General features: G+C 54.9%; 3 protein-coding genes across 9 annotated transcripts in view; 2 read left to right on the forward strand and 1 right to left on the reverse strand.

Moving 5' to 3' along the window:
• The first annotated feature begins 59 nt into the window (after positions 1-59).
• Positions 60-2,665, forward strand: PNMT (phenylethanolamine N-methyltransferase). Of its 2 annotated transcripts, XM_009190502.2 has the most exons (4): positions 60-578; positions 1,810-2,017; positions 2,132-2,435; positions 2,511-2,665. In XM_009190502.2, exons 1-4 carry the CDS (start codon positions 230-232, stop codon positions 2,568-2,570), a joined length of 921 nt encoding a protein of 306 aa, XP_009188766.2. In that variant the 5' UTR covers positions 60-229; the 3' UTR covers positions 2,571-2,665. The 2 variants fall into 2 exon arrangements, with proteins under 2 accessions (XP_009188766.2, XP_003912985.2); XM_003912936.3 differs by having other exon boundaries at positions 2,132-2,665.
• A 653-nt stretch (positions 2,666-3,318) lies between these two features.
• Positions 3,319-21,044, reverse strand: PGAP3 (post-GPI attachment to proteins phospholipase 3). 6 transcript variants are annotated; one of them, XM_003912933.4, is made up of 8 exons: positions 20,771-21,044; positions 18,556-18,653; positions 17,249-17,401; positions 6,893-6,955; positions 6,218-6,279; positions 5,706-5,842; positions 5,246-5,450; positions 3,319-5,061 (listed from the first exon to the last, which is right to left on the reverse strand). In XM_003912933.4, exons 1-8 carry the CDS (start codon positions 20,949-20,951, stop codon positions 4,998-5,000), a joined length of 963 nt encoding a protein of 320 aa, XP_003912982.2. In that variant the 5' UTR covers positions 20,952-21,044; the 3' UTR covers positions 3,319-4,997. The 6 variants fall into 6 exon arrangements, 4 of the variants coding, with proteins under 4 accessions (XP_003912982.2, XP_021783997.2, XP_009188767.1 ...); XR_639181.3 differs by having other exon boundaries at positions 4,947-5,061; positions 5,246-5,352; positions 20,771-21,009; XR_001896090.2 differs by lacking the exon at positions 3,319-5,061 and adding an exon at positions 8,873-9,011 and having other exon boundaries at positions 5,377-5,450; positions 20,771-21,009.
• ERBB2 (erb-b2 receptor tyrosine kinase 2) overlaps positions 20,983-21,309 on the forward strand; it is a 44,705-nt gene continuing 44,378 nt past the window's right edge. Inside the window, exon 1 of the mRNA XM_009190506.4 lies at positions 20,983-21,228. The gene's annotated coding sequence lies outside the window, so the exon portion shown is untranslated. The remainder of the gene's footprint in view (positions 21,229-21,309) is intronic.

Below are 21,309 nucleotides of genomic sequence, written 5' to 3' on the forward strand. Positions count from 1 at the left end.
GGAGGGGTGGGCCGGCTGGGGTGAGGGGGTCTAAAGCTTGTGGGGGTGAGGAACTGAGGGTGGAGGGGGGCGCAGAGGCGGTACTCGGAGGGGGGCAGGCGAGGCGGAGGGTGAGGGCTGCGGGAGCAAGTGCGGAGAGGGGTGTGCGGGGGCCGATTGCCGCTGCAGCCGCCGCCGCCCCCCTCACCTCCGGTGCGTCTGCAGCCCGGACACTAAGGGAGATGGATGGATGGGGTGGGGAGGATGCGGCGCACGTGGCCCCGGGCGGCTCGGCGCTCAGCTGCCGCCCCCACAGCAGACTGGTCGGGGAGGGGGTCGGGCGGTAGAAAAAGGGGCCGCGAGGCGAGCGGGGCACCGGGCGGACAGCGGCAGCAGCATGAGCGGCGCAGACCGGATTCCCGCTGCGGGCGCAGCCCCTGACTCGGCCCCGGGTCGGGCGGCGGTGGCCTCGGCCTACCAGCGCTTCGAGCCGCGCGCCTACCTCCGCAACAACTACGCGCCCCCTCGCGGGGACCTGTGCAACCCGAACGGCGTCGGGCCGTGGAAGCTGCGCTGCTTGGCACAGACCTTCGCCACCGGTGAGCGGGGGAAACTGAGACACGAGGGACAAGAGGTCGTCGGGGAGTGAAAGCAGGCGCGGGGAGATAGAAAGAAGGAATAGGAGACAGACCAGGCGCCTGACAGATGGGGACCAAGAAAGAGATAGCTGAGAGGTGCAAACAGAAGAGAAAAAGGAGCAACATCCCTTAGGAGAGGGGCAGAGGTGAGAGAGGTGGAGAGAGGGAGCGGAGAGTGCTCAGAATTGAGAGCTAAGGTGGGGATGCAGGACAGACTGAGGTGGAGATGCAGAGGAGGAAATAGAGGCAGATGTGGGACGGGGCGAGAAATCGCCAGAATTTCCTCCCTGAGCCTGGCTGGTAAGTATAGTTTGTTTATTTGTTTATTTATTTATTTATTTATTTATTTATTTAGAGACAGAGTTTCGTTCTTATTGCCCAGGCTGGAGGGCAATGCCGCCATCTCGGCTCACTGCAACCTCCACCTCGCGGGTTCAAGCGATTCTCTTGCCTCAGCCTCCGTGGTAGCTGGGATTACAGGCATGCACCCCTATGCCTGGCTAATTTATTTGTATTTTTAGTAGAGACGGGGTTTCTCCATGTTGGTCAGGTCGGTCTCGAACCCCCGATCTCAGGTGATCCACCCGCCTCGGCCTCCAAAAGTCCTGGGATTACAGGCGTGAGCCACTGTGCCCAGCCTGTCTTTATTTTTATTTTTGAGACGGAGTTTTGCTCTTGTTCCCCAGGCTGGAGTGCAGTGGCCGGATCTTGGCTCCCTGCAACTTCTACCTACTGGGTTCAAGCAATTCTCCTGCCTCAGCCTCCCAAGTAGCTAGAATTACAGGCATGCACCACCACACCCAGCTAATTTTGTATTTTTTTTAGTAGACGGGGATTCACCATGTTGGTCAGGCTGGTCTCGAACTCCTGACCTCGTGATCCACCTGCCTCGGCCTCCGAATGTGCTGGGATTACAGGTGTGAGCCACCGTGCCTGGCCAGTAGGTATAGTTTTCTAGATGTGAAACCTGAGTCTCAGAGCTGTGAAGTTCCCTTCCCAAGGGAAGTCAGTCCATGTTGGAGCTGGGTTCAGTCTAACTCTGGGGCCAATGCTTTTCCCAGATGGAGACACACTTGCAGAGGAGAAGGAAGAACTAGAGAGAAGCAGGGAAATGCAGAGGAGGGAGGGGTGAGGAGGCAGGGGCTGCCTGGGCCGGCCTGGCACTAGGACCCTTTTCCTCTGACCTGCCCAGGTGAAGTGTCCGGACGCACCCTCATCGACATTGGTTCAGGCCCCACCGTGTACCAGCTGCTCAGCGCCTGCAGCCACTTTGAAGACATTACCATGACAGATTTCCTGGAGGTCAACCGCCAGGAGCTGGGGCGCTGGCTGCGGGAGGAGCCAGGAGCCTTCAACTGGAGCATGTACAGCCAGTATGCCTGCCTCATCGAGGGCAAGGGGTAAGGACTGGGGGGTGAGGGCTGGGGAGGGGGCTTCCCATAGAGTGGCTGGTGGGGGCAACAGAGGTCTGAGTGTAGAACAGCCTTGAGCCCTGCCTTGTGCCCCCTGCACAGGGAATCCTGGCAGGAGAAGGAGCGCCAGCTGCGAGCCAGGGTGAAGCGGGTCCTGCCCATCGACGTGCACCAGCCCCAGCCCCTGGGTACTGGGAGCCCAGCGCCCCTGCCTGCCGACACCCTGGTCTCTGCCTTCTGCTTGGAGGCTGTGAGCCCAGATCTTGCCAGCTTCCAGCGGGCCCTGGACCATATCACCACGCTGCTGAGGCCTGGGGGGCACCTCCTCCTCATCGGGGCCCTGGAGGAGTCGTGGTACCTGGCTGGGGAGGCCAGGCTGATGGTGGTGCCAGTGTCTGAGGAGGAGGTGAGGGAGGCCCTGGTGCGTAGTGGCTACGAGGTCCGGGACCTCCGCACCTACATCATGCCTGCCCACCTTCAGACAGGTGTAGATGACGTCAAGGGCATCTTCTTCGCCTGGGCTCAGAAGGTTGGACTGTGAGGGGCCAGCGTACCTGGTGCCCTGTGGCCCCTACCCACCTGGATTCCCTGTTCTTTGAAGTGGCACCTAATAAAGAAATAATACCCTGCCGCTGCGGTCAGTGCTGTCTGTGGCTCTCTTGGGAAGCAGCAAGGGCCCAGAGATTTGAGTGTCAGGGTAGGGGAGACATTCACCTTAGGCTTCCTTTTTTTCCAGAAGTTTCCTTGAGGCTAGCATTCTGTACCACTCATTCTTCCCAAACTAAGAAAGGCCAAGGTCAGGGGAAGCTCACTGGGCACCTGCAGTGCACCAGGCACTTGTGATATGCCCTTCTGTCCATCGCATCATTCATTCCTGCATTCAGCAGCAGGTTCTGCTAGTCTGTTTCCAGGTGAAGCTCAGAGAGGTGAAGTCACAAACAGTGCAGCCTGGTTCAGACCAGAATGGGGAAGAGTGGGGATCATGAGGAGATGGAAGTAGAATCTGCAAGGTGGTGGGGAAGTGGGGGTGTTATGATTGAAGCACAATGGCCCAGGGAAGAGAAAAGGAAAGAACTGGCTCTGGCTCCCTCTCACAACTGGACTTGAGCTCTGCCCAGCTCTGCCTCTGGGCCCTGCTATTCCCCACGCCCACGCCCACGTTCCCAGACAGAGACCCCGCCTCTGTTTACTGCCTCCAGCCAGCTCTGGGACCTGCCCCTGCCGCCACAACTGTCTTCTCCTGCCCTCCAGCCCACCCTATTCACGCAAATGAGCTGAACAAGGGCAGGTGAGCTGAGAATTGATTTATTAAGCACGTCCCTTGCCACCCTCCCACCTTAAAACAGTTCTCAGTATCAAAAGAAGCTAGCACAGGCCACCCGAGTCCCTGAGGTTGGAGTCCTAGCATAGCTCCCCTCCCTCAAAGAGGGACAAGGGGTCAGAGGCAGAGCAAAAATCCAGTCTGCTTCAACCACGGAGACTGCCTTTGGGACGGAAAACTTCTGGAGCTCCCTCCATTCTATCCCTGTGGGGCAGGAACATGCCAAGGCTGCTGGTAAATGGCAGGGGTCACCTTTACCAGAGTGCTGGCACAGTGTGGCCCCTGTCCGCCCTAAGGCCACCCTGGAACAGTAAGACCCTTTGGGGAGGAAAGAAACCAGACCCAGCCATAAGCTTTCTCCCCCTCTTCCTCAAATCGCCCCTTCCCCCTCCCCAAAGTCAGGCTATGGCAAAGGGGCTGGCAGCAGGGAAATGGGTGTTTTGGAGGGGAAGGCCAGCCATGCCAAGGCAAGGAGAAAAGGAGGCTGGAAAGAGCCCCGGACATCCCCATTTTCCTTCCTCTGTTCCTGAAGGGCTGCTTCTGGAGGGCACTGTTGTGTGGGGGCCCTGTGAGGTTTGCAGGGGGCTGGCAAAGGGGCACCAGACAGGGAACACGCACACAGGCAGCCTGGCCATGGAGAGGTCCTGGCTGTCCGCCCGGGTGGGGCCTTGGGCAGAACTGGCGCTCCACAAGTGATTATTGATGGTGACGGGATTCCCTCATCCTGCTCCAACCTCTCAACTGTGGACACATTCACTGGCAACCACGCATCTCACACGCCCACCAGCACACTCACACGCATGTTCCCCTAACCCACGCCAACCCACCCACCCCCTGCACACACACACTTTGAAACCACACCTCTTCCCCCACAACACCCCTCTCCACACTGCGCACCTAGGCCTGAGCTCACACACACCCAGGCCCATGCTCACCGCCCCGCCACCTATGCGCTCAGCCTGGCCCACACTGCCGACACACGGTGGCAGGCTCTCAACCAGACAGCAGCATGAGATCCTTGCCCTGGCCCGGAAAGGGAGTGTGGTGAGGCCTCCTGGGAACCTGGCTAGGGCAATGATCAGGGTGAAACCCCTTCCCAAACCCAATCCCAGTAGCTTGGTTCCTCAAGACCCCATGGGGAGAATCGCCTTGAACCTTGGCTGGCCAAAGAACAAGCATCCAGCACCACCTAGTGGTGTCCTGGAGGAGGGTGGGGGTTGGTAACAGAAGGCAACTCCCTGTATCCCCCTAAGGCCTGTGGTCCCCGGTCTCCCAGGTAGACAGACAGCTTTGGGACCCAGCCAAGCAGTGGGGGACGTGGGGAGGAAGCTGGTGGGGAGGAAACAGGCAGCTGTCCTCCCGGTAGAGCTAAGAACACACTCAGTTCCACCACAGTTCAGCTCCAGGAGGCAGGGGGCTGCCCATTCTCTAGTCCCAGATGCTGGGAGGCCTCTCCTAGAACAGGCTCCAAGGCTGGTGAGGGCCAGCAGGGGGTGGGCTGGCCACATGATTCTGGGCCCACATCCTTCATGTCCAATTTCAAGAAGTTGAAAGGAGAAAATGAATCATCTCAAGGGTTGAGGGGAGAAGGGAGGCCAGCAGGGCGGGGGCAGGATCCCCACTGGGGCAGACTCTCTCCCAAGGTCTTCAGTCCAGCTTGAACTTGGCCTCTGATTCCTTCAGCAGGTACAGGCTGTCATCTTCCAGAAAGCTGTGGGCCGAAGGAGCAGCCCATTGAGGCACACGGCTCTGAGAGCTCGCGTGGGGACAAGGGTGGGGTGCGTGCAGGCAAGGTAGGAAGGGGAGGATGGGCACACAGAGCCCCCAGTCTCCCCTGAGGAATGGGCAAGGAAGGGTCCAAAGAAGGTGAGTACCAGGCAGGGGGCAGCACTCACCTGAAAAAGAGGACGTGGACAGGGATGGTGCTGATGTGCCAGATGGCGTGGGCGTCCAGGACCCAGAAGAGCGGCGGGAAGTCAAGCAGCTCGAGCAGGGACAGCCCCTGCAGCAGCAAGACCACCACCATGCACTTGCGCACGTGAGGCAGCCGCTGCTGGTTCCACAGGCACCAGGCCAGCCACCACACCATGTTGACCAGGCCTGGGTGCCAGTGGGGGCAGGAGAGACTCATTCCTTCGGCTCCTTCTCCCCAAGGCCGCACCCAACATGCTCTCTGACCCCAGGATCATCCTCGGACTCTCCTCCCAGCCTCCTCTCTCTCCCACCTCAAATTCTTCTCCATTCCTCTACCCCAAGGGTTTCTCTAGAACCTCCTTCTCCAGGAATGGCACCAACCTCCCACTCGCACCCCAAGCTAGCACTTCTGCAGATGGCCCAAGCCCCCCAGGGCCTCACCAATAGCCACGTTGGCCACCAGGTTGTAGCCATAGTCGAAGCGGATGAGGCTCAGGTAGGAGACGTGCACGGTCAGCATTAGCAGCAGGAGAGCTCGGAAGGCACTGACCACAGCTGGGTGCTGCAGCCCCACAGTCCTGCCCCACCGTCCAGGGTTGCTCAGAGGGGGGGTGGCCCAACCCCAGAGCAGCATTCCCTGAAGCATCTCCTCCCCTCAACATCGGTACATGGTCCCTGAAAACACTACCCCTCTCCCCACCAAAAAGGCCAGCTGGGCAGGCCTCCAACCCTCCCAGAGGCCTGGGGCCAAGTGCTACAGCTCCTTGTCAGGAGCCAGGACCCCCAGTCCTACCCCAGAGTCCTCACCCAGGACAGCAGAAGTGGGGGGGTGGGAAGGTGTTGGGAGACTAGTGAAGAAGGCCCTTGGGGCAGCATCCCCAGGGGAGGGCTGGGTGACCCCTTTCTGCCCCCAGGGCTCGATTTTGCCCCTGCAGCCACCCCAGCAGGCTTACCTGACACAGCACAGATAGATTGAGTGTAGGATGACGGTGGAGGCACAGAAGTAGTCCATTTTCTGAGGACAGGGAAAGGTGGTGAGAGACCAGCATGAGGCTTCACAAAGAGGACCCATGGGGATGGGGCAGGGAGGCCAGGGGTCCTGGGCCTGCCTATCACTGTTTCACTCCAAGAGGACCCTCAGGGATGGGGCACGGAGGGCGGGGTCCTGGGCCTGCCTATCACTGTTTCTCTCCAACTGAGCCTTGTGTTCACATCACTGTACAATTTTTGAAAAATGTGCTCAGGAACAAAGCTTTAGGGATGCTGGTGGAGGGTTCATGCTGAGGCTCCAGGACATGACAACCCTGCATAGAATTCAGAGCACAGTGTGGAGTCTGACAGCCATGGGGTCAAGTCCTGTGGCAACCCTTCACTAGTTGGGTGCCCCTAAGCATGCGGTCCACCTCTCGAAGGCTCAGCTGCCTCATCAGGCAAGAAGAGTGAATACTCATCCCCACCTGACGAGGCTCAATGAGGATCAAGGGCACCAACAGGTTTAGGATGCCCACCCTGTACTCCTCCCAGTGCTCCTCAGAGGGAGTTGGCATGACCCTCTAGAGCCCCTCTGCCCGCTTCTGGGCTCCTCTGGAACCACCCTGTGCAGGAGGGGGAGCTGGAGGAGTGCTCACCTCTGTGAGGTCAGTGTCCCTGGTGTGGAAGACCGTGGACCAGAACCATGCGTTGAGAGACACCTGAGGAGGGAGGGGCTGGTGAGCATGCAGCCCCACACCCTGACCCCAAGGCAGGGACCCCCATAGGCTCACATCCATTTCACCTTTGGGAAGGAGCTCTGCGGGACAAGAAATGTGCTTTTCCTGCCCCTGGAGCCCTCGGAACAAACCTATGTCCCTCTACCCCCACCCAGCCAGGGTCACTGGGGTAGACTTCCTGCCACCCCAAACCCCCAAGGCCACAGGGGGCTGCAGCCTCCACAGGTTCCGGCCTGGCCTGGGAACCAGTTCCGGCAGAGCCAAGCTCCCTAGTTACTCAATTGCTAAGACAACAGCCCCCAGGGGCCTTGCCTCCTCCTCCAACCGGCAGGTGTTGACAGCCCCACCCGGGCGCCCGGGGAGCCAGTGACCTCAGCCTCTGGGGGCGGGAACGAGGTGGGTGAGGTGGGTGGGGTGGAGGGGCTCGAGCCAGCTTGGGGTGTGTTCTGAGCAGCAGGGGAGGGAGATCAAGCAGATCCCACTGGGGCCCCCGGCTCCCAGGAGGAGGGTGAACCAAGCCCAGCTTCCTCCTGGCTGGGCCTGCCCAACCCGCCAGACCAGTGGCTGCTCCCGCGCCTGGGAGGAGCAGAGGGCAGGACTGGAGGGGCGGCGGGTGGGCCAGGGCCCAGGGGAATGTTTGAGGCCTTCTTCCTGGAAATTCGCTGCGTGGAGAAAGCACACAGGTTATCTAGCGAATGAGCCTGAGAGCTTGTGGGCGTTGGTGCTGGCACTGTCCACAGCAAAGGCCCAAACTGCTGAAAGCAGGGTGGGCTGAGGGGAAGGGCTGGGAAACCGTGACAACCAAAGGAACAGCGGGCCAGGCCGGGAATGGCCTGGAGGTGGGGAGGGATGCGCTGGGGTGGGACAGGCCTGGCGGAGATGAGGAAAGGCCAGGAACTGCTCAGTTGGCTCCAATGTACCAGGAAAACTGGCCAGGCGGGGGACAGAGGGAGAGGACAAGAAGCCACGCTCTCGGGCACGGCAGCAGGCGGGTCAGACAGTAAGATGCATTCCAAATGCAGGTCTGGGGAGCTTAGGAGAGAATGGAAGGAGAAGGGGTGCAGGTGGGGCAGAACTACTGCACAGCCAATGAGGTTCTCGGGGTGCCGAGCTCTGGAGGGCACAGGGCCACCTGGCACACCTGTCTGGCCTGGGCTCTGGGCTGAGCCTTGCTGCTTCTGCTCCTCTTGACCTGGGCAAAGGGCCCTGCCCTTCTCAGCCCAAGCTTCCCCTGGGACAAATCATGGCTCAAGTGAAACTTAGTTCCTTCCCAGCCTGGCGTTAGGCAGTGTGGTCTCGGGCAGGCTGCTTCCTCCTTTGAGGATGGCCACTCTGTCCCTTCCACCAGACTTGAGGCTCTGCCCTGCTGCAGCCCGCTCCCCAGAGACAGGCGTGGAGGCTGCAAAACGGGACTGAACCTGGTGGCTTCTCGGACGCTGCTCCCACAGTCTGAAAAGTTTAGGGTCAGCATGGGGAGAGGAGCAGGCTTGGGCTGGAGATGGGGCCAGGCAATCACATGGACCAGGTCTCCCTGGCAGGCCAGGAACAGGGACATCCTTAGGGAGGAGAGTGGCCCTGGAGCCAGTGTGGGAGGGAGAAGGGGTGGGCGGCAGGGACTGGCAGCCAGCCAGGCCTCCTTGTCACCCACAGCAGGAAGGGGGAGGTGACAAGAGGACTGCAGGACTGAGCTAAGTGGCTCAGAACACCGAAAGCAGGGGGTGTGTGTGCGGGCAAACATGTGCGTAGGGCCACAGGATGGGTGGGGCTGCTGGGTCCCCTCTCCAACCGCCTCCCTGGGTGCCTTCTACTCAGAGACCCACCTGAAGCCTGGCCTCTGCACCCCTGAAAAGCCCCTCCCCCCTGGGGAGCATCCCACTCTGGGGGTGCTCCTCTTCTCACCCTTTCCTCAGATTTGGGAGGTAGTGTCATTAAGAATGCAAGCCCTAGAGCCAGACTGCCAGGGTTCAGTTCCTGGCTCTGCATTTCCTGTGTGTCCTTGGGCAAGTTATTTAGCCTTGCTGTGCCTCAGTTTTCTCATCTGCAAAATGGGAATAATCATAGTTGATAAGGCTTTAATGAGCAATACAAACACAGCGTACAGCACAGAGCCCAGAACAGGATGAAACATGAGTGTTCTCTCCACTTGCCTGACCAGCACGGAATCCCGTCAGCTTCCTATAGAACTGAGGCCCAAGAGAATGTCTGCCTCCCACTCTCCCTGCAGGCCAAAGATGTTTAGGCAGAGAAGGGGTGGTCTCCCAGCTGCCTAGGCCCACCCCCACAGCTCCAGGCTGGGGGAAGAGTGTCCAGTCTCCACAATGAGACAGAGTCTGCATTCAAGTCCTGCCTCAGCCACTAAGCAGCTGTGTGATCTCGGACACATAACCCAGTATGTGTGAGCCTCCACTGCCCCACCTACAAAACAGGTTCGTAATGATGCCCACCGCACAGGAGGCCGTGAGCACGAGGTCTGCAGAATGCCTGGCACCAAGGAACTCCTCTGAATGGCTGCTGGTTTTGTTGCCTGGTCCGTAGTAGGTGCCCATCAATGTCAATGTCAGTTTCCTTCATCAGGTCCAGAAGACTGACTCTCACCACGCCCCTTCACCTGCCCCTCAACTTCCCTTTCCTCAAGGGTCACAAGGTTCGAGGTCAAACTATGGGGCCCCAGGGTCTCTCCATTCCGGAACGGAGACACCTCAGCTATAGGAAAAGCCTCTCCTCCTTCCTCTGGAGCCGTGATCCCATTAATGTGAACCAAACAGATCCATTTCTCCTCACTCAGAGTTTGTCAGCAAGAGCAAGCAGAGGGGACAGATGGGCTTTGGAAGGAAGGAGAGCTCCAAGATGCCAAGGCACGGCTACTCTCGGACTCCTCGCCACGCTCGAGTGAAGGGGGGCAGGCAGGGGAACTGACCAGGAGGGCGACAGGCTGCCCGGCAGGCACCCAGAGTTTTGCGTAAACACTGAGTAGAAGGGGTGGCCAGGGGCAGGGTGCCAGTGGGGGTGGAATCGGAGGCTGGGTGGAGGGAGAGCAAGAGGCTGTTTCAGTCTGTTGGAAATAAGAAAATCGAGACAAAAATATCACAGCCGTGAAACTGGTTGGATGCCAAGTGAGCCAGATCTGTCAGGAATTCGACCCGGCGCTAAGCCCCAGTGCTCGGGGCTGTCATTGACACCATGGCGGTGGGGACAAGCAAGCCTAAACAGCCTTTCAGCCCTGTGGCGAACATGACGCCTGCTGCCATCCTGGGCTCCTCCAGAGGTGTCATTAATGTTCACCCTCTGCCCTAGGCAGGCAGCCAGCTCCCCGGCCTTACTCCTGACAGGAGAGAGAGAGGTGGCAGACCTATAGCTTGGTGAGGCGAGAGGTGGATGAAGACGGAGAAGCTGGAGAAGAAGGAGAGGCGGGTGAAGACGAGAAGCCGACAGAAGGGAGAGAGGTGGATCAAGACGGAGAAGCTGAGAGAAGGGAGAGAGAGGTGGATGAAGACGGAGAAGCTGAGAGAAGGGAGAGAGAGGTGGACGAAGACGGAGAAGCTGAGAGAAGGGAGAGAGAGGTGGATGAAGACGGAGAAGCTCAGAGAAGGGAGAGAGAGGTGGATGAAGATGGAGAAGCTGAGAGAAGGGAGAGAGAGGTGGATGAAGACGGAGAAGGAGGGCTTTTTCCACCATCCTAAAGGATCCCTTGATTTCCCGCCATTGCCTGTTCCAATAGCTCTTGTCTGACCATGGGAAGTCCTTCCTGAAGTCTAATCATCATTCTACTACAGCTGCAACCTACCTCTTCTTGACAGAGGAAGAGAAGAATCGGTCCCCACCTACACAAACCACTCTACACAGATGGTTTGGGCTTCCCACCACTTCACCCTCTTCTCTCTATACCTGAGGACCTTTCCTGACTGGATGAAGGCCTGGGGAATTGGTTTGGCGTTCCAGCATTGGCACATGGCAGGGGCCCCTGCTCCATAAAGTCAAAGACACATGGTATGTGGAGCTTTGGTGGGCTCCCCACCCCCTGCCAGGCTGCCCCCCAGCCCAAGCCCAGGCCTAAATGGCAAGGCAAGGGCTGCTTTCTTGTGCCAACGTTATCAAGAGCCCTGATGGGGGGCAGGGTCTCCTCATTTCCCAGAGGCAAAGCTGAGGTACCCTTCCCCAAGACGTAGCCCGGAGTGGGTGAGGGACCTTGCCTTCCTACCCTCACCCCAACAGAAATCAGGAGCCTCAGTGCCCCAGAAGGCCCAGCTCAAAGTCCACTGCCACATCCTCCATATAGCTCAGGATCCCTCCCTCCCGCAGAAACTCACAGGGCAACTGGAAACAAGAGCAACTGGGAAAACCAAACTAGGCTATCCACAGGAGTGTGGGTTCTGAGGCTTTGCCCCTCGAAGGCCTAGTGAGAGCATGACGGGGTCCCATGTCCCAGAACCCCATATTCCATAAGATACACAGGCCCCACTATCTGCCTTCTACCACCCCAACATCCAACATCTCCTGCTTTTTCTGTTCGGTTTTTTTTTTTTGAGATGGAGTCTCGCGGCCGGGCGCGGTGGCTCACGCCTGTAATTCAAGCACTTTGGGAGGCTGGTGGTGATCCACAGGTCAGGAGGTCGGCCACATCCTGGCTGGCGGTGAAACCCCGTCTCTACTAAAACTCAAAAATTGGCGGGTGGCTGGTGGCGGGCACCTGGCGGTCCCAGCTACTTGGGAGGCTGAGGCGGGAGAATGGTGTGGGCCGAGGAGGCCGAGGCTTGCAGTGAGCGAGATAGTGCCACTGCACTACAGCTAGGCAGAGCAGACCATCTCAAAAAAAAAAAAAAAAAAAAAGAGATGGAGTCTGCAGTTGCCCAGGTTGGTCTGATGGCAACCTGTCCGCTCTGGCACCTCCACCTCCTGGGTTTAAGCAATTCTCATGTCTCAGCCTCCCGAGTAGCTGGGATTACAGGCACCCACCACCACGCCTGGCTAATTTTTGTATTTTTAGTAGAGGCGGGGTTTCACCATGTTAGCCAGGCTGGTCTTAACTCCTGACCTCAGATGATCCACCTGCCTCGGCCTCCCAAAGTGCTGGGATTACAGACATGAGCCACCATGCCCGGCCATCTCCTGCTTTTTCTCTAGGGTCCCTAGTCACATTGGACTGCAGGCTACCCTGGGGAAGTGTGACCCCCCTCTTCAAGAAGGAAGCTGAGTTGCAGATACCATTGAGGTGAAAGATCCGAGAATCAGGGACGACAAGACTAGAGCTGTGAAGTGACCCCTGGCCTCTGGCACATGCTATGAAGACAAGGGGTGGGACCCTCTGAGGTCCCCTCAGGCCTGTGGGCTATCTGAGGAGGCTCTAAGCTTCTTCAGAGTTCAGGCAGGGCTGTCCCATGCTCTCTAGTTGAGGTGGGGACAAGGGGGTGGTACCTGCTGTGGGCCCAGACAAGCAGTGTCCGTGGAAGAACCCCAAAGGAGAGGAGACAGGTGTAACCTCCTCAGTTTCCCTGCCCTTCCTGCTTTCTTAGCCAGGACTAAATGTGCTTCGCTCCAAGAGGCCTACACAGGAAGTGGTGGCTTTATCTCACCCAGCCTATGACAGTGTGTGCCGATGCCAGGCCCTGCCTATATCAGAGCCCCTAGCCCTCAGCCTGGCACTCAGGGGCCTCTCTGCTCCATCTACTCTTCTTCTACCCCCATTCACACAGCTACAATGGGGCCAAGGTTTCCTGGAATGCTGGAATTCAATCCCCTGTCCCCACACATGTATGTGTCTAAGCCTTGCCAGGCCTGCAAGTCCCAGATTAAACCTCTCCTCCTCCCCGGGCTTCCCTGGCCTGGCAGACTTCCTCAGTTAGAGGACGTGGTCTCCCCACCTCACGACTCCCAGGGCTCTCTACCGGAGCACCCCTTGACTCTGCCTGCTGTCCGCTGCCCAGGCTGCCCAGACCTGCACCTCCCACTATGCTTAGCTCCCTGGGGCAGGAGGTTCAGCCCCCACAAGTGCTAAACCCTGTCTCCACCCCCAGCAAATGCTCCACGAACACTCATCACAGGACATGCAGTGGCCTAGAAGAAGAGCTAAGTTCTCAGGCCCTGGAGCCAGACAGCCCTGGACGCCAACCCTGTCTTCACTCCTTGCTAACTTGTTGTTCATTTTGGGCAAGTTTTTTTCCCCTCTGAGCCTAACTCAGAGCTCATAAGGGTACCATGAGGATGAAATAAGGAAATGTATGTAAAGTGCTTCAGACAAGCCTGTCATATGGCTCGTGTTCCTTAACTTATCACAATTATTATTAATAGAATAGGAACTATTAAGGAAGGTCAATATTTCCCAGAAGTTTATCAACCTCCTTCCCTGACCTCCTTCCCATGCCCACCTCCCAAGTCTAAGGCTCGGCCTGGACTTCGCAGCACACCCCAGCTATCAGCTTTCCTAAGGTCCTAGAGACCTCTGTATCTCCAGATTCCGGGGTCTCCTTCAGTTCTCATGTGCAAAATTCAGGACAGCAGAAGCCTCTCTCCTTCCTGTGCTTGTCCCAGAAGGCACAATCCAAGCACACTATCTCCCAGTTCTCTACCTGCCCCTCCGGCTACTCCTTCTGTCTCTGTGTCTGGCTCATCTTCCTCTAGCCAGCCATTACGTTTTGGGGTTCCCCAGGGCTTTGCCCTAGATCCCTTCTCTTTTCACTAAGTTCTCCTGGGGTGATCTCATCCACACCCACAGCTTCTATCACTGTCTTTTTTTTTTTTTTTTTAAAGACAGGTCTCCCTTTGTCACCCAGGCTGGAGCGACAAGAGTACAGTGACAGGATCACAGCTCACTGCAGCCTCGACCTCCTGGGCTCAAGCAATCCTCCCACCTCAGCCTCCTACTAGCTGGGACCACAGGCATGTGCCACCAGGCCTGGCTTATTGTTTTTGTATTTTTGGTAGGGACAGGGTTTCGCCATGTTGCCCAGGCTGGTCTGGAACTTGTGAGCTCAAGCAATCCGCCCACCTCAGCCTCCCAAAGTACTGGAACCGCAGGTGGGAGCACCGCGCCCGGCCCCAATCACTGTCTTATAAGCAGAAACACAAGGGGTCATCCCTTATTCCTCTTCCCTCATCTAATCCACTCTTGAAGTTTGTCAGCATAGCCAAGATGTTGCAAGTGTGGACTCTGGAGCCAGATGCCTGGATTCAAACCCTGGCTTGGTGACCTGTGGCTGGACTTAACCTTTTCAGTCCTTGGTTTCCTCATCCATAAACTGGGGATGAAAATAATAATACCTATAAGCTGTGTTAAATAAAAATTACGGGAGGCCATTGTTCCAGATTGAGCCCCCACACTACACCCAAGGGAGCAGACCAAAATCAAGTCACTCATGTTAAATGTCACATAATCAAACGGAAACTTTTTTTTTTTTTTTTTTTGAGATGGAGTTTCACTCTTGTTGCACAGGCTGGAGTGCAATGGCGTGATCTTGGCTCACTGCAACCTCTGCCTCCCAGGTTCAAGTGATTTTCCTTCCTCAGCCTCCCAAGTATCTGGGATTACAAGCATGCAACACCACGCGCAGCTAATTTTGTATTTTTAGTAGAGACGGGGTTTCTCCACGTTGGTCAGGCTGGTCTCGAACTCCCGACCTCAGGTGATCCGCCCTCCTCGGCCTCCCAAAGTGCTGGGATTACAGGCATGAGTCACCGCACTTGACCTTCAAACTGAAACTTTAAGGGAACTGATAGGTTCCAAAACAGCCCACTTTTCCTGAAAACAGGAGAGTCCAGTCTACCCAAGTAAGGAAGTCTCCTCTGCTTTAACCCTTATAAAAAAAAAACCTGATGTTAACCAATCAGGTTTCTTTCTATGGTTCTGATTCCTGGTTCCCACCTTACAAAACCCACTGTTCTGCTATTGCCCAGTGGAAATTTGCATTCTATTTTGTAGAATGGAGGCTGCCCCAATTCATGAATCACAAATTAAAGCCAATTGGATCTATAAGTAAGTTTGCTGTAATTTGCCTTTTGCCACTTATTATGGATGAACAAGGTTAACACTTATTAAATGCTTAGAGTGATGCCTGGTAAACAGTATGAGCTATGTACGTATTTGTTAAGGAAATAAAATAAATTTTTGAAGAGTTTTAATGTCATCTCTAAAACACAGCTCAAGTTTACTTCTCTCCAATGCTCAAGACCCATGCCACCTCTCTAGTCTAGCTACTGGGCCCTGTGCTAAAACTACCAACTGGTCTATTGCATCCACTCCCACCCCCTCCAATCTGTTCTCTACACAGTAGCCAGAATGAGCTTTCCAAAGGACAAATCTATTCATGAAACCACTTTTCTCCGCAACCCTCATTTAAAATCCCTCCGTAGGCTGAGCGTGGTGGCTCATGCCTGTAATCCCAGCACTTTGGGAGGGCGAGGAGGGTAGATCACGAGGTCAGGAGTTCAAGACCAGCCTGACCAACATAGTGAAACCCCCCTCTCTACTAAAAATACAAAAATTAGCCAGGCATGGTGGCACATGCCTGTAGTCCCAGCTGCTCAGGAGGCTGAGTCAGGAGAATCGCTTGAACTGCGAGGCGGAGGTTGCAGTGAACCAAGATAGCGCCACTGCACTCCAGCTGGGGCAACAGAGTAGGACTTTGTCTAAAATAAAATAAAAAAAATAAAAAAAATAAAATAAAAAAAATAAAATAAAATAAATAAAATAAAATAAAAAATAAAATAAAATAAAATAAAATAAATAAAATAAAATAAATAAAATAAAATAAAATAAAATAAAATAAAATAAAATAAAATCCCTCTGTGCTTCCCGATGCTTTGAGAGTCAAGATCTCCAATGTGAGGCTCTCCATGGCTGGCCCCATCCACCACCCATCAGTCCGCCCAGCTCACACCTACTCTCTGATTTCCTGCATGTCAGGCTGCCTGGAACGACCCTCACTCTCTCCCACCTGGGCACTCTCTAAGACTTCTCTTTAGAAGTCTTCCACTACTCTTCTCAAATTTACCTAGTTAACATTCATGCATCCTTCCCATCTTACCTTTAATGCCCCTTCCCCGGGGAAGCCTTCCCTGACAGCCCCATGCTGGTCTCGGTCTGCCATTACACGCACCCCTGAAGCACCTCTCTCCAACTGCACTTTTTCATAGGTGTACTCTTACATTCAATTGTATGATTAGCACCAGAGGGCAGACTTCTGGATCTCCAGTACCCAGTAAAGTGCCTGGCATATAGTAGGTGCTCAACACCTGAGTGAATGGCTTCCGTGACAGCAGGAAGGTGAGTGAGTGGAAATTTTTTCCTTAAGGCTTACAGGGGTAGCTCTGACCTAGAGACATCCATTGCACCCTTTTATTCTCATGCCCTTCCCAAGGCTTTCATGGTTCATATCTGCACCCCAGTCTGTGATTATCACACTATATCAGGCCCTGAATACAGCTCTTCAAACCAGTCATACTGTAAAGCTGACAGCCCTTTCTGCACCTGCAGATGTAACCATACCTGGGCTTCTCCAGGGATAGTCTAAGCCTAAGCTGAGCTCGCTGGGTGCAGTGACTCATGCCTGTAATCCCTGCACTCTGGGAGGCTGAGGCGGGTGGATTACCTGAGGTCAGGAGTTCAAGACCAGCCTGACCAACATGGAGAAACCCCATCTCTACTAAAAATACAAAATTAGCCAGGCATGGTGGCATGCACCTGTAATCCCAACAACTTGGGAGGCTGAGGCAGGAGAATCGCTTGAACCCAGGAAGTGGAGGTTGCAGTGAGCCAAGACTGTGCCATCTGCACTCCAGCCTGGGTGACACAGTGAGACTCCATCTCAAAAAAAAAAACCAAAAAAACAAAAAAAACAAAGACTAGGCTGAGCTCTAGACAGAGACTATGGCTGTGACTCCCCATCAGGCCTGGGCTGGAATTGAGATTGCTCCAGGTCCTCCAGAGGGGCCCTTGGAAAGACCTGTGGTCCCAGCAACCTCTCTAGCCCCCCATTTCCCTTCTGTGTTTGTAAACTGTCCTACTGGGTCTTTTAGTGACTTCCTTCTTTGGGACAAGAAAAATGCCCTTCTTTCCTCTCTCCTTCCCAAACAGCCTGACCTAGGGCTCTGCTGGAAACGTAAGGCCCGATTTAGCACCCTCCCTGTTTTCTCCCCAGACCTTACCACCCTGTAGTTGCAACTTTAGCCCTAGAAAACAGAGGGGAAGCTGGTAAGTAGAAGCCCTGTTGGGTGTTAATAGGGATATAGAGTTCCTCCTTCCTAGATAAGGGGAGACAGCAGGAGTCCTGCTAGGTTACCTACCCAGGCGAAGGCCACACAGGTGTGGTACATGGGGGAGGAGGCTGGCACGAAGGTGCGGTAGCGGCAGAGCATCACCAGGCTGGCTAGGCCATTGAGAAAAGAGGCCACGGCAGATGCCGGTTCTTGAAAGAACAGGAACCGGGAGAAGGGCCACTGAAAAAGGAACAGATGAAGGGGGTTTGAGGGGCAGGCAACCCTCAACTGGCCCAGTCCACCTATTCTTGACATGCTGCAGCAACAGGTCCTCAGCTGGGTCCTCAGCTCTGGAGTTTGACCAAAGCCTCAGGTTCAGTACCTCTTCAGACCAGTGAGCCCCGTTCCAGCGCCTGGTTAAGGGTTATACCCCCATCCTGGCCAGCAGGCACAGCACTGTAAGCCCTGATCTCTGGGAAGACCAGATGGGTCAGGGTAGATGACTCAGTATGGCCTGGCGGAAACAGCGCAGAGTTGCCATCCAGAAGACACAGGTCCCAACCCCTCCTCTACCACTGAGCCTCAGCTCACTCTGTGAAAAACGGGGGCGAATACTTCCTGCCAACCTCAACAGGCCAGAATGAGATAATACTGGATTGAAAGATACCAGCAGGCTGGGCACAGTGGCTCACGCCTGTAATCCCAGCACTTTGGGAAGCCGAGGCGGGAGGATCACAAGGTCAGGAGATTGAGACCATCCTGGCTAACACGGTGACACCCTGTCTCTACTAAAAAAAAAAAAAAAAAAAAATACAAAAAATTAGCCGGGCGTGGTGGCATGCGCGCCTGTAGTCCCAGCTACTCGGGAGGCTGAGGCAGGAGAATTGTTTGAACCTGGGAGGTAGAGGTTGCAGTGAGCCAAGATCGTGCCACTGCACTCCAGCCTGGGCGACAGAGGGAGACTCCGTCTAAAAAAAAAAGAAAAAAAAAGAAAGAAAGAAAGGTACCAGCAAACTGTGCCTCGCTGGACAAGCTGAAGCGTATTACTATGGATCCAGACCCCTACTGGAGAAGCAACAGGAAACATGCCACAGTAGGTAAGGGAATTTGTCCCTGCAGTAAGGTGGGCATCTCAACCACTCTAAGAGGCCCAGCACCACTCTCTGAGGAGACTCCAAAGCCTTCCAGATATTGCTACTCCAAATCCAGAGGCAGGACACATGGGTCCTATCCAATTCTATGGAAACCAGCAGATTTTGGGGAGAACAGGTACCCGCCTCCAACACACACCCATCACCCCACGCCTCAGACTGCTTGGACAGTGTGGTCCAACCAGGGAGTATCTTACTCCTACCACACTACTACCATATGCCTACCCTGACCCTCCAACTCACCTTGCCATGGAACTGAGGCACTTTGTGACCTTCCTGGAGGTAGAGACCAACGGTGACCCACATACACTCATACTTACAGTCGTCCCGACAGGTCCAGCCTGAAACAGACAAATGTGGCCTGGTGAACTCCCCAGCACAGAGAGGAAAGACAGCATGAATGGGTCCAAGCTCAAATACAGGCCAAGAGGGCCTGTAGGTTGGAGAGAACCAGGAGAAATCTCAAAATTCTAGCTTCCCATTTGAATGAATGAGAGATGGGGAGACAAACAAATAGGGGAAGGTGTATCTATGTATGCATATTTTAGTGAGCAATTAAAGATATTTGTCTTTTTTTTTTTTTTTTTTTTTTTGAGACGGAGTCTTGCTCTGCTGCCCAGGCTGGAGTGCAGTGGCCGGATCTCGGCTCACTGCAAGTTCCACCTCCTGGGTTTACGCCATTCTCCTGCCTCAGCCTCCTGAGTAGCTGGGACTACAGGCGCCCGCCACCATGCCTGGCTAGTTTTTTTGTATTTTTTAGTAGAGACGGGGTTTCACCATGTTAGTGAGGATGGTCTCGATCTCCTGACCTTGTGATCTGCCTGCCTCGGCCTCCCAAAGTGCTGGGATTACAGGCTTGAGCCACAGCGCCCGGCGTTTTTTGTTTTTTTTTTTTTTTTTTTTTTTTTGAGACAAAGTTTCGCTCTTGTTGCCCAGGCTGGAGTGCAATGGTGCAATCTCGGTTCACTGCAACCTCCGCCTCCCGGGTTCAAGTGATTCTCCTGCCTCAGCCTCCCGAGTAGCTGGGATTACAGGCATGCACCACCACACCTGGCTAATTTTGTATTTTTAGTAGAGATGGGATTTCTCCATGTTGGTCAGGCTGGTCTTGAACTCCCAACCTCTGCCTGCCTCTGCCTCCCAAAGTGCTGGAATTACAGGCACAAGCCACCGTGCCTGGCTTTTTTTTTTTTTGAGACCGGGTCTCACTCTTTCATCCAGGCTGGGGTACAGTGGGGAGATCATGGCTCACCACAGCCTTGATCCCCTGGGCTCAAATGATCCTCCCACCTCAGCCTCCCAAGTAGCTGAGACCACAATGTCTGGCTAATTCTTTTAATTTTTGTAGAGATGGCATCTTGTCATGTTGCCTAGGCTAGTCTTGAACTCCAGGGCTCAAATGATCTTTCTACGTTGGCAAACATTTCCTCTCCTTTTGCTCAAGTCCATCAAGATCTTGGCATCTGATGAACTCATCTATGGAAACCTGGGCTTATGTTTGTCCTTCCTGAATATAGAATTTGCTCTTACTCTCCTGGAAAGAGTTCTTGCTATCTTACCCCCTTCCTATGAAAATGAAGCTCAAATTCTTCAACCTGACTTTTGAGGCTCCAAATTGCCTTTTCAACCATATTGGTCACTACTCCTGTTCATGTACCCTGCTCCCTGAGTAAATAAAGCTCCTGGATGTGCCCACATCTGCCCAGGGCATCCATTCTCTCTGTTCCCTCTGTCTGGAATGCAAAGTGGCATAATAGTAAAGAGGACAAGCTTGTGGTCAAACAGGCCAGAACTGGAAACTCCACTTTACCACATACTGGCTGTGTGACCTTGGGCAGGGCATTTAATCTCTCTAATCCCCATCTGTACAACTGGGATTAGAGAAACTATCTCAAAGGGTGTGATAAAAATTACCGGACATATTGTGACATCTGTCACACACTGAGTGCTCAATACGTTGGTTCTTTGCCCACTATGGTCCAAATTGAAAGTACCAGTCCAAAGTCCCTCCTTCACACTTCACACAAAACGTTCCAAGATGATCCCTGCCCCCAACTCTTCAAAGCCAGAACCGACATCATCCTATCCCAAACACTTCTCAATCTAAGAGTCTTTCAGGGGCTCAAATCATTCTCTGCCTTGCACTTGAGAAGGCTCATGTCCCCGTGGGGACTGTGAGTCCCAATGTGTGGGACCCTGGTCTGATTTCTGTGCCATTCCTAGACATTGTAGCCTGAATGTATTTAATAAATACCCTTTTGACTGAATAAATAAGTAAATGAAAGCTTCTGGGAAAGTAAGAGAGGCTGGTAAGGCTCTCATCACCTTAGGGGCTTCACTCACATTCATAAGAGACCTCATGCGGAAACTAAGGTTCAGGGATTGCAGAGGCGTATTGGGGGCGCAGGGGGCGGGAGCAAGACAAATGGGCGGGGCTTACCGTGGGGGTGGGGCTTACCTGCTAGACTCATGTAGATTGGCTGGCGGGAGCGGAAGTGATTCAGAGCGCCCCCAGAGCAGTTCTGCTCTTCGCACTGCAGTACGCAATCGCGGTACACCGGCTCACGGTCGCCCTGGGAGCCGCTCGCCAGCGCCGCGGCCCCAGCTAGCAGGACCAACCGCGCCGCCCGACCGGCCATCCTTTCTCCCTGGCTCGCCGCCGGGGGAGGAGCTTAGGAGTATGTGAAGCTTCCACTTCCGGAGTAACCGGAAGTTCCTGTGTTCTTTATTGTACTCTGGGTGACGTCCACCCAGTTTAAATTAAAGTTCCCGGATTTTTGTGGGCGCGTGCCCCGCCCCTCGTCCCCCTGCTGTGTCCGTATATCGAGGCGACTGGGTTAAGGGTTAAGGGAAGGGGGACGCCTGATGGGTTAATGAGCAAACTAAAGTGTTTTCTTTTCCAGGATCTTTTTTGAGGTAGGGCTGTTTACTGTCACCAGCCCTGTCGGATTTTACTTCCTAAACGTACCTGTAACTATCCACTTCTCTCCATCTCTT

This window comes from Papio anubis, chromosome 17, assembly GCF_008728515.1.
Source record: "Papio anubis isolate 15944 chromosome 17, Panubis1.0, whole genome shotgun sequence".
NCBI lineage: Eukaryota > Metazoa > Chordata > Mammalia > Primates > Cercopithecidae > Papio > Papio anubis.

Excerpts from the sequence above, each read along its gene's own strand:
- PGAP3 (XM_003912933.4), bottom strand. The coding sequence starts at position 20,951 with ATGGCCGGTCGGGCGGCGCGGTTGGTCCTGCTAGCTGGGGCCGCGGCG. Across the intron at positions 6,280-6,892 it reads GGGACACTGACCTCACAGAG|AAAATGGACTACTTCTGTGC; the intron begins GTGAGCACTCCT and ends CCCTGTCCTCAG. Across the intron at positions 5,843-6,217 it reads ATCTATCTGTGCTGTGTCAG|GACTGTGGGGCTGCAGCACC; the intron begins GTAAGCCTGCTG and ends ACGGTGGGGCAG.
- PNMT (XM_003912936.3), top strand. The coding sequence starts at position 230 with ATGGGGTGGGGAGGATGCGGCGCACGTGGCCCCGGGCGGCTCGGCGCT. Across the intron at positions 579-1,809 it reads GGCACAGACCTTCGCCACCG|GTGAAGTGTCCGGACGCACC; the intron begins GTGAGCGGGGGA and ends TGACCTGCCCAG. Across the intron at positions 2,018-2,131 it reads TGCCTCATCGAGGGCAAGGG|GGAATCCTGGCAGGAGAAGG; the intron begins GTAAGGACTGGG and ends CCCCCTGCACAG.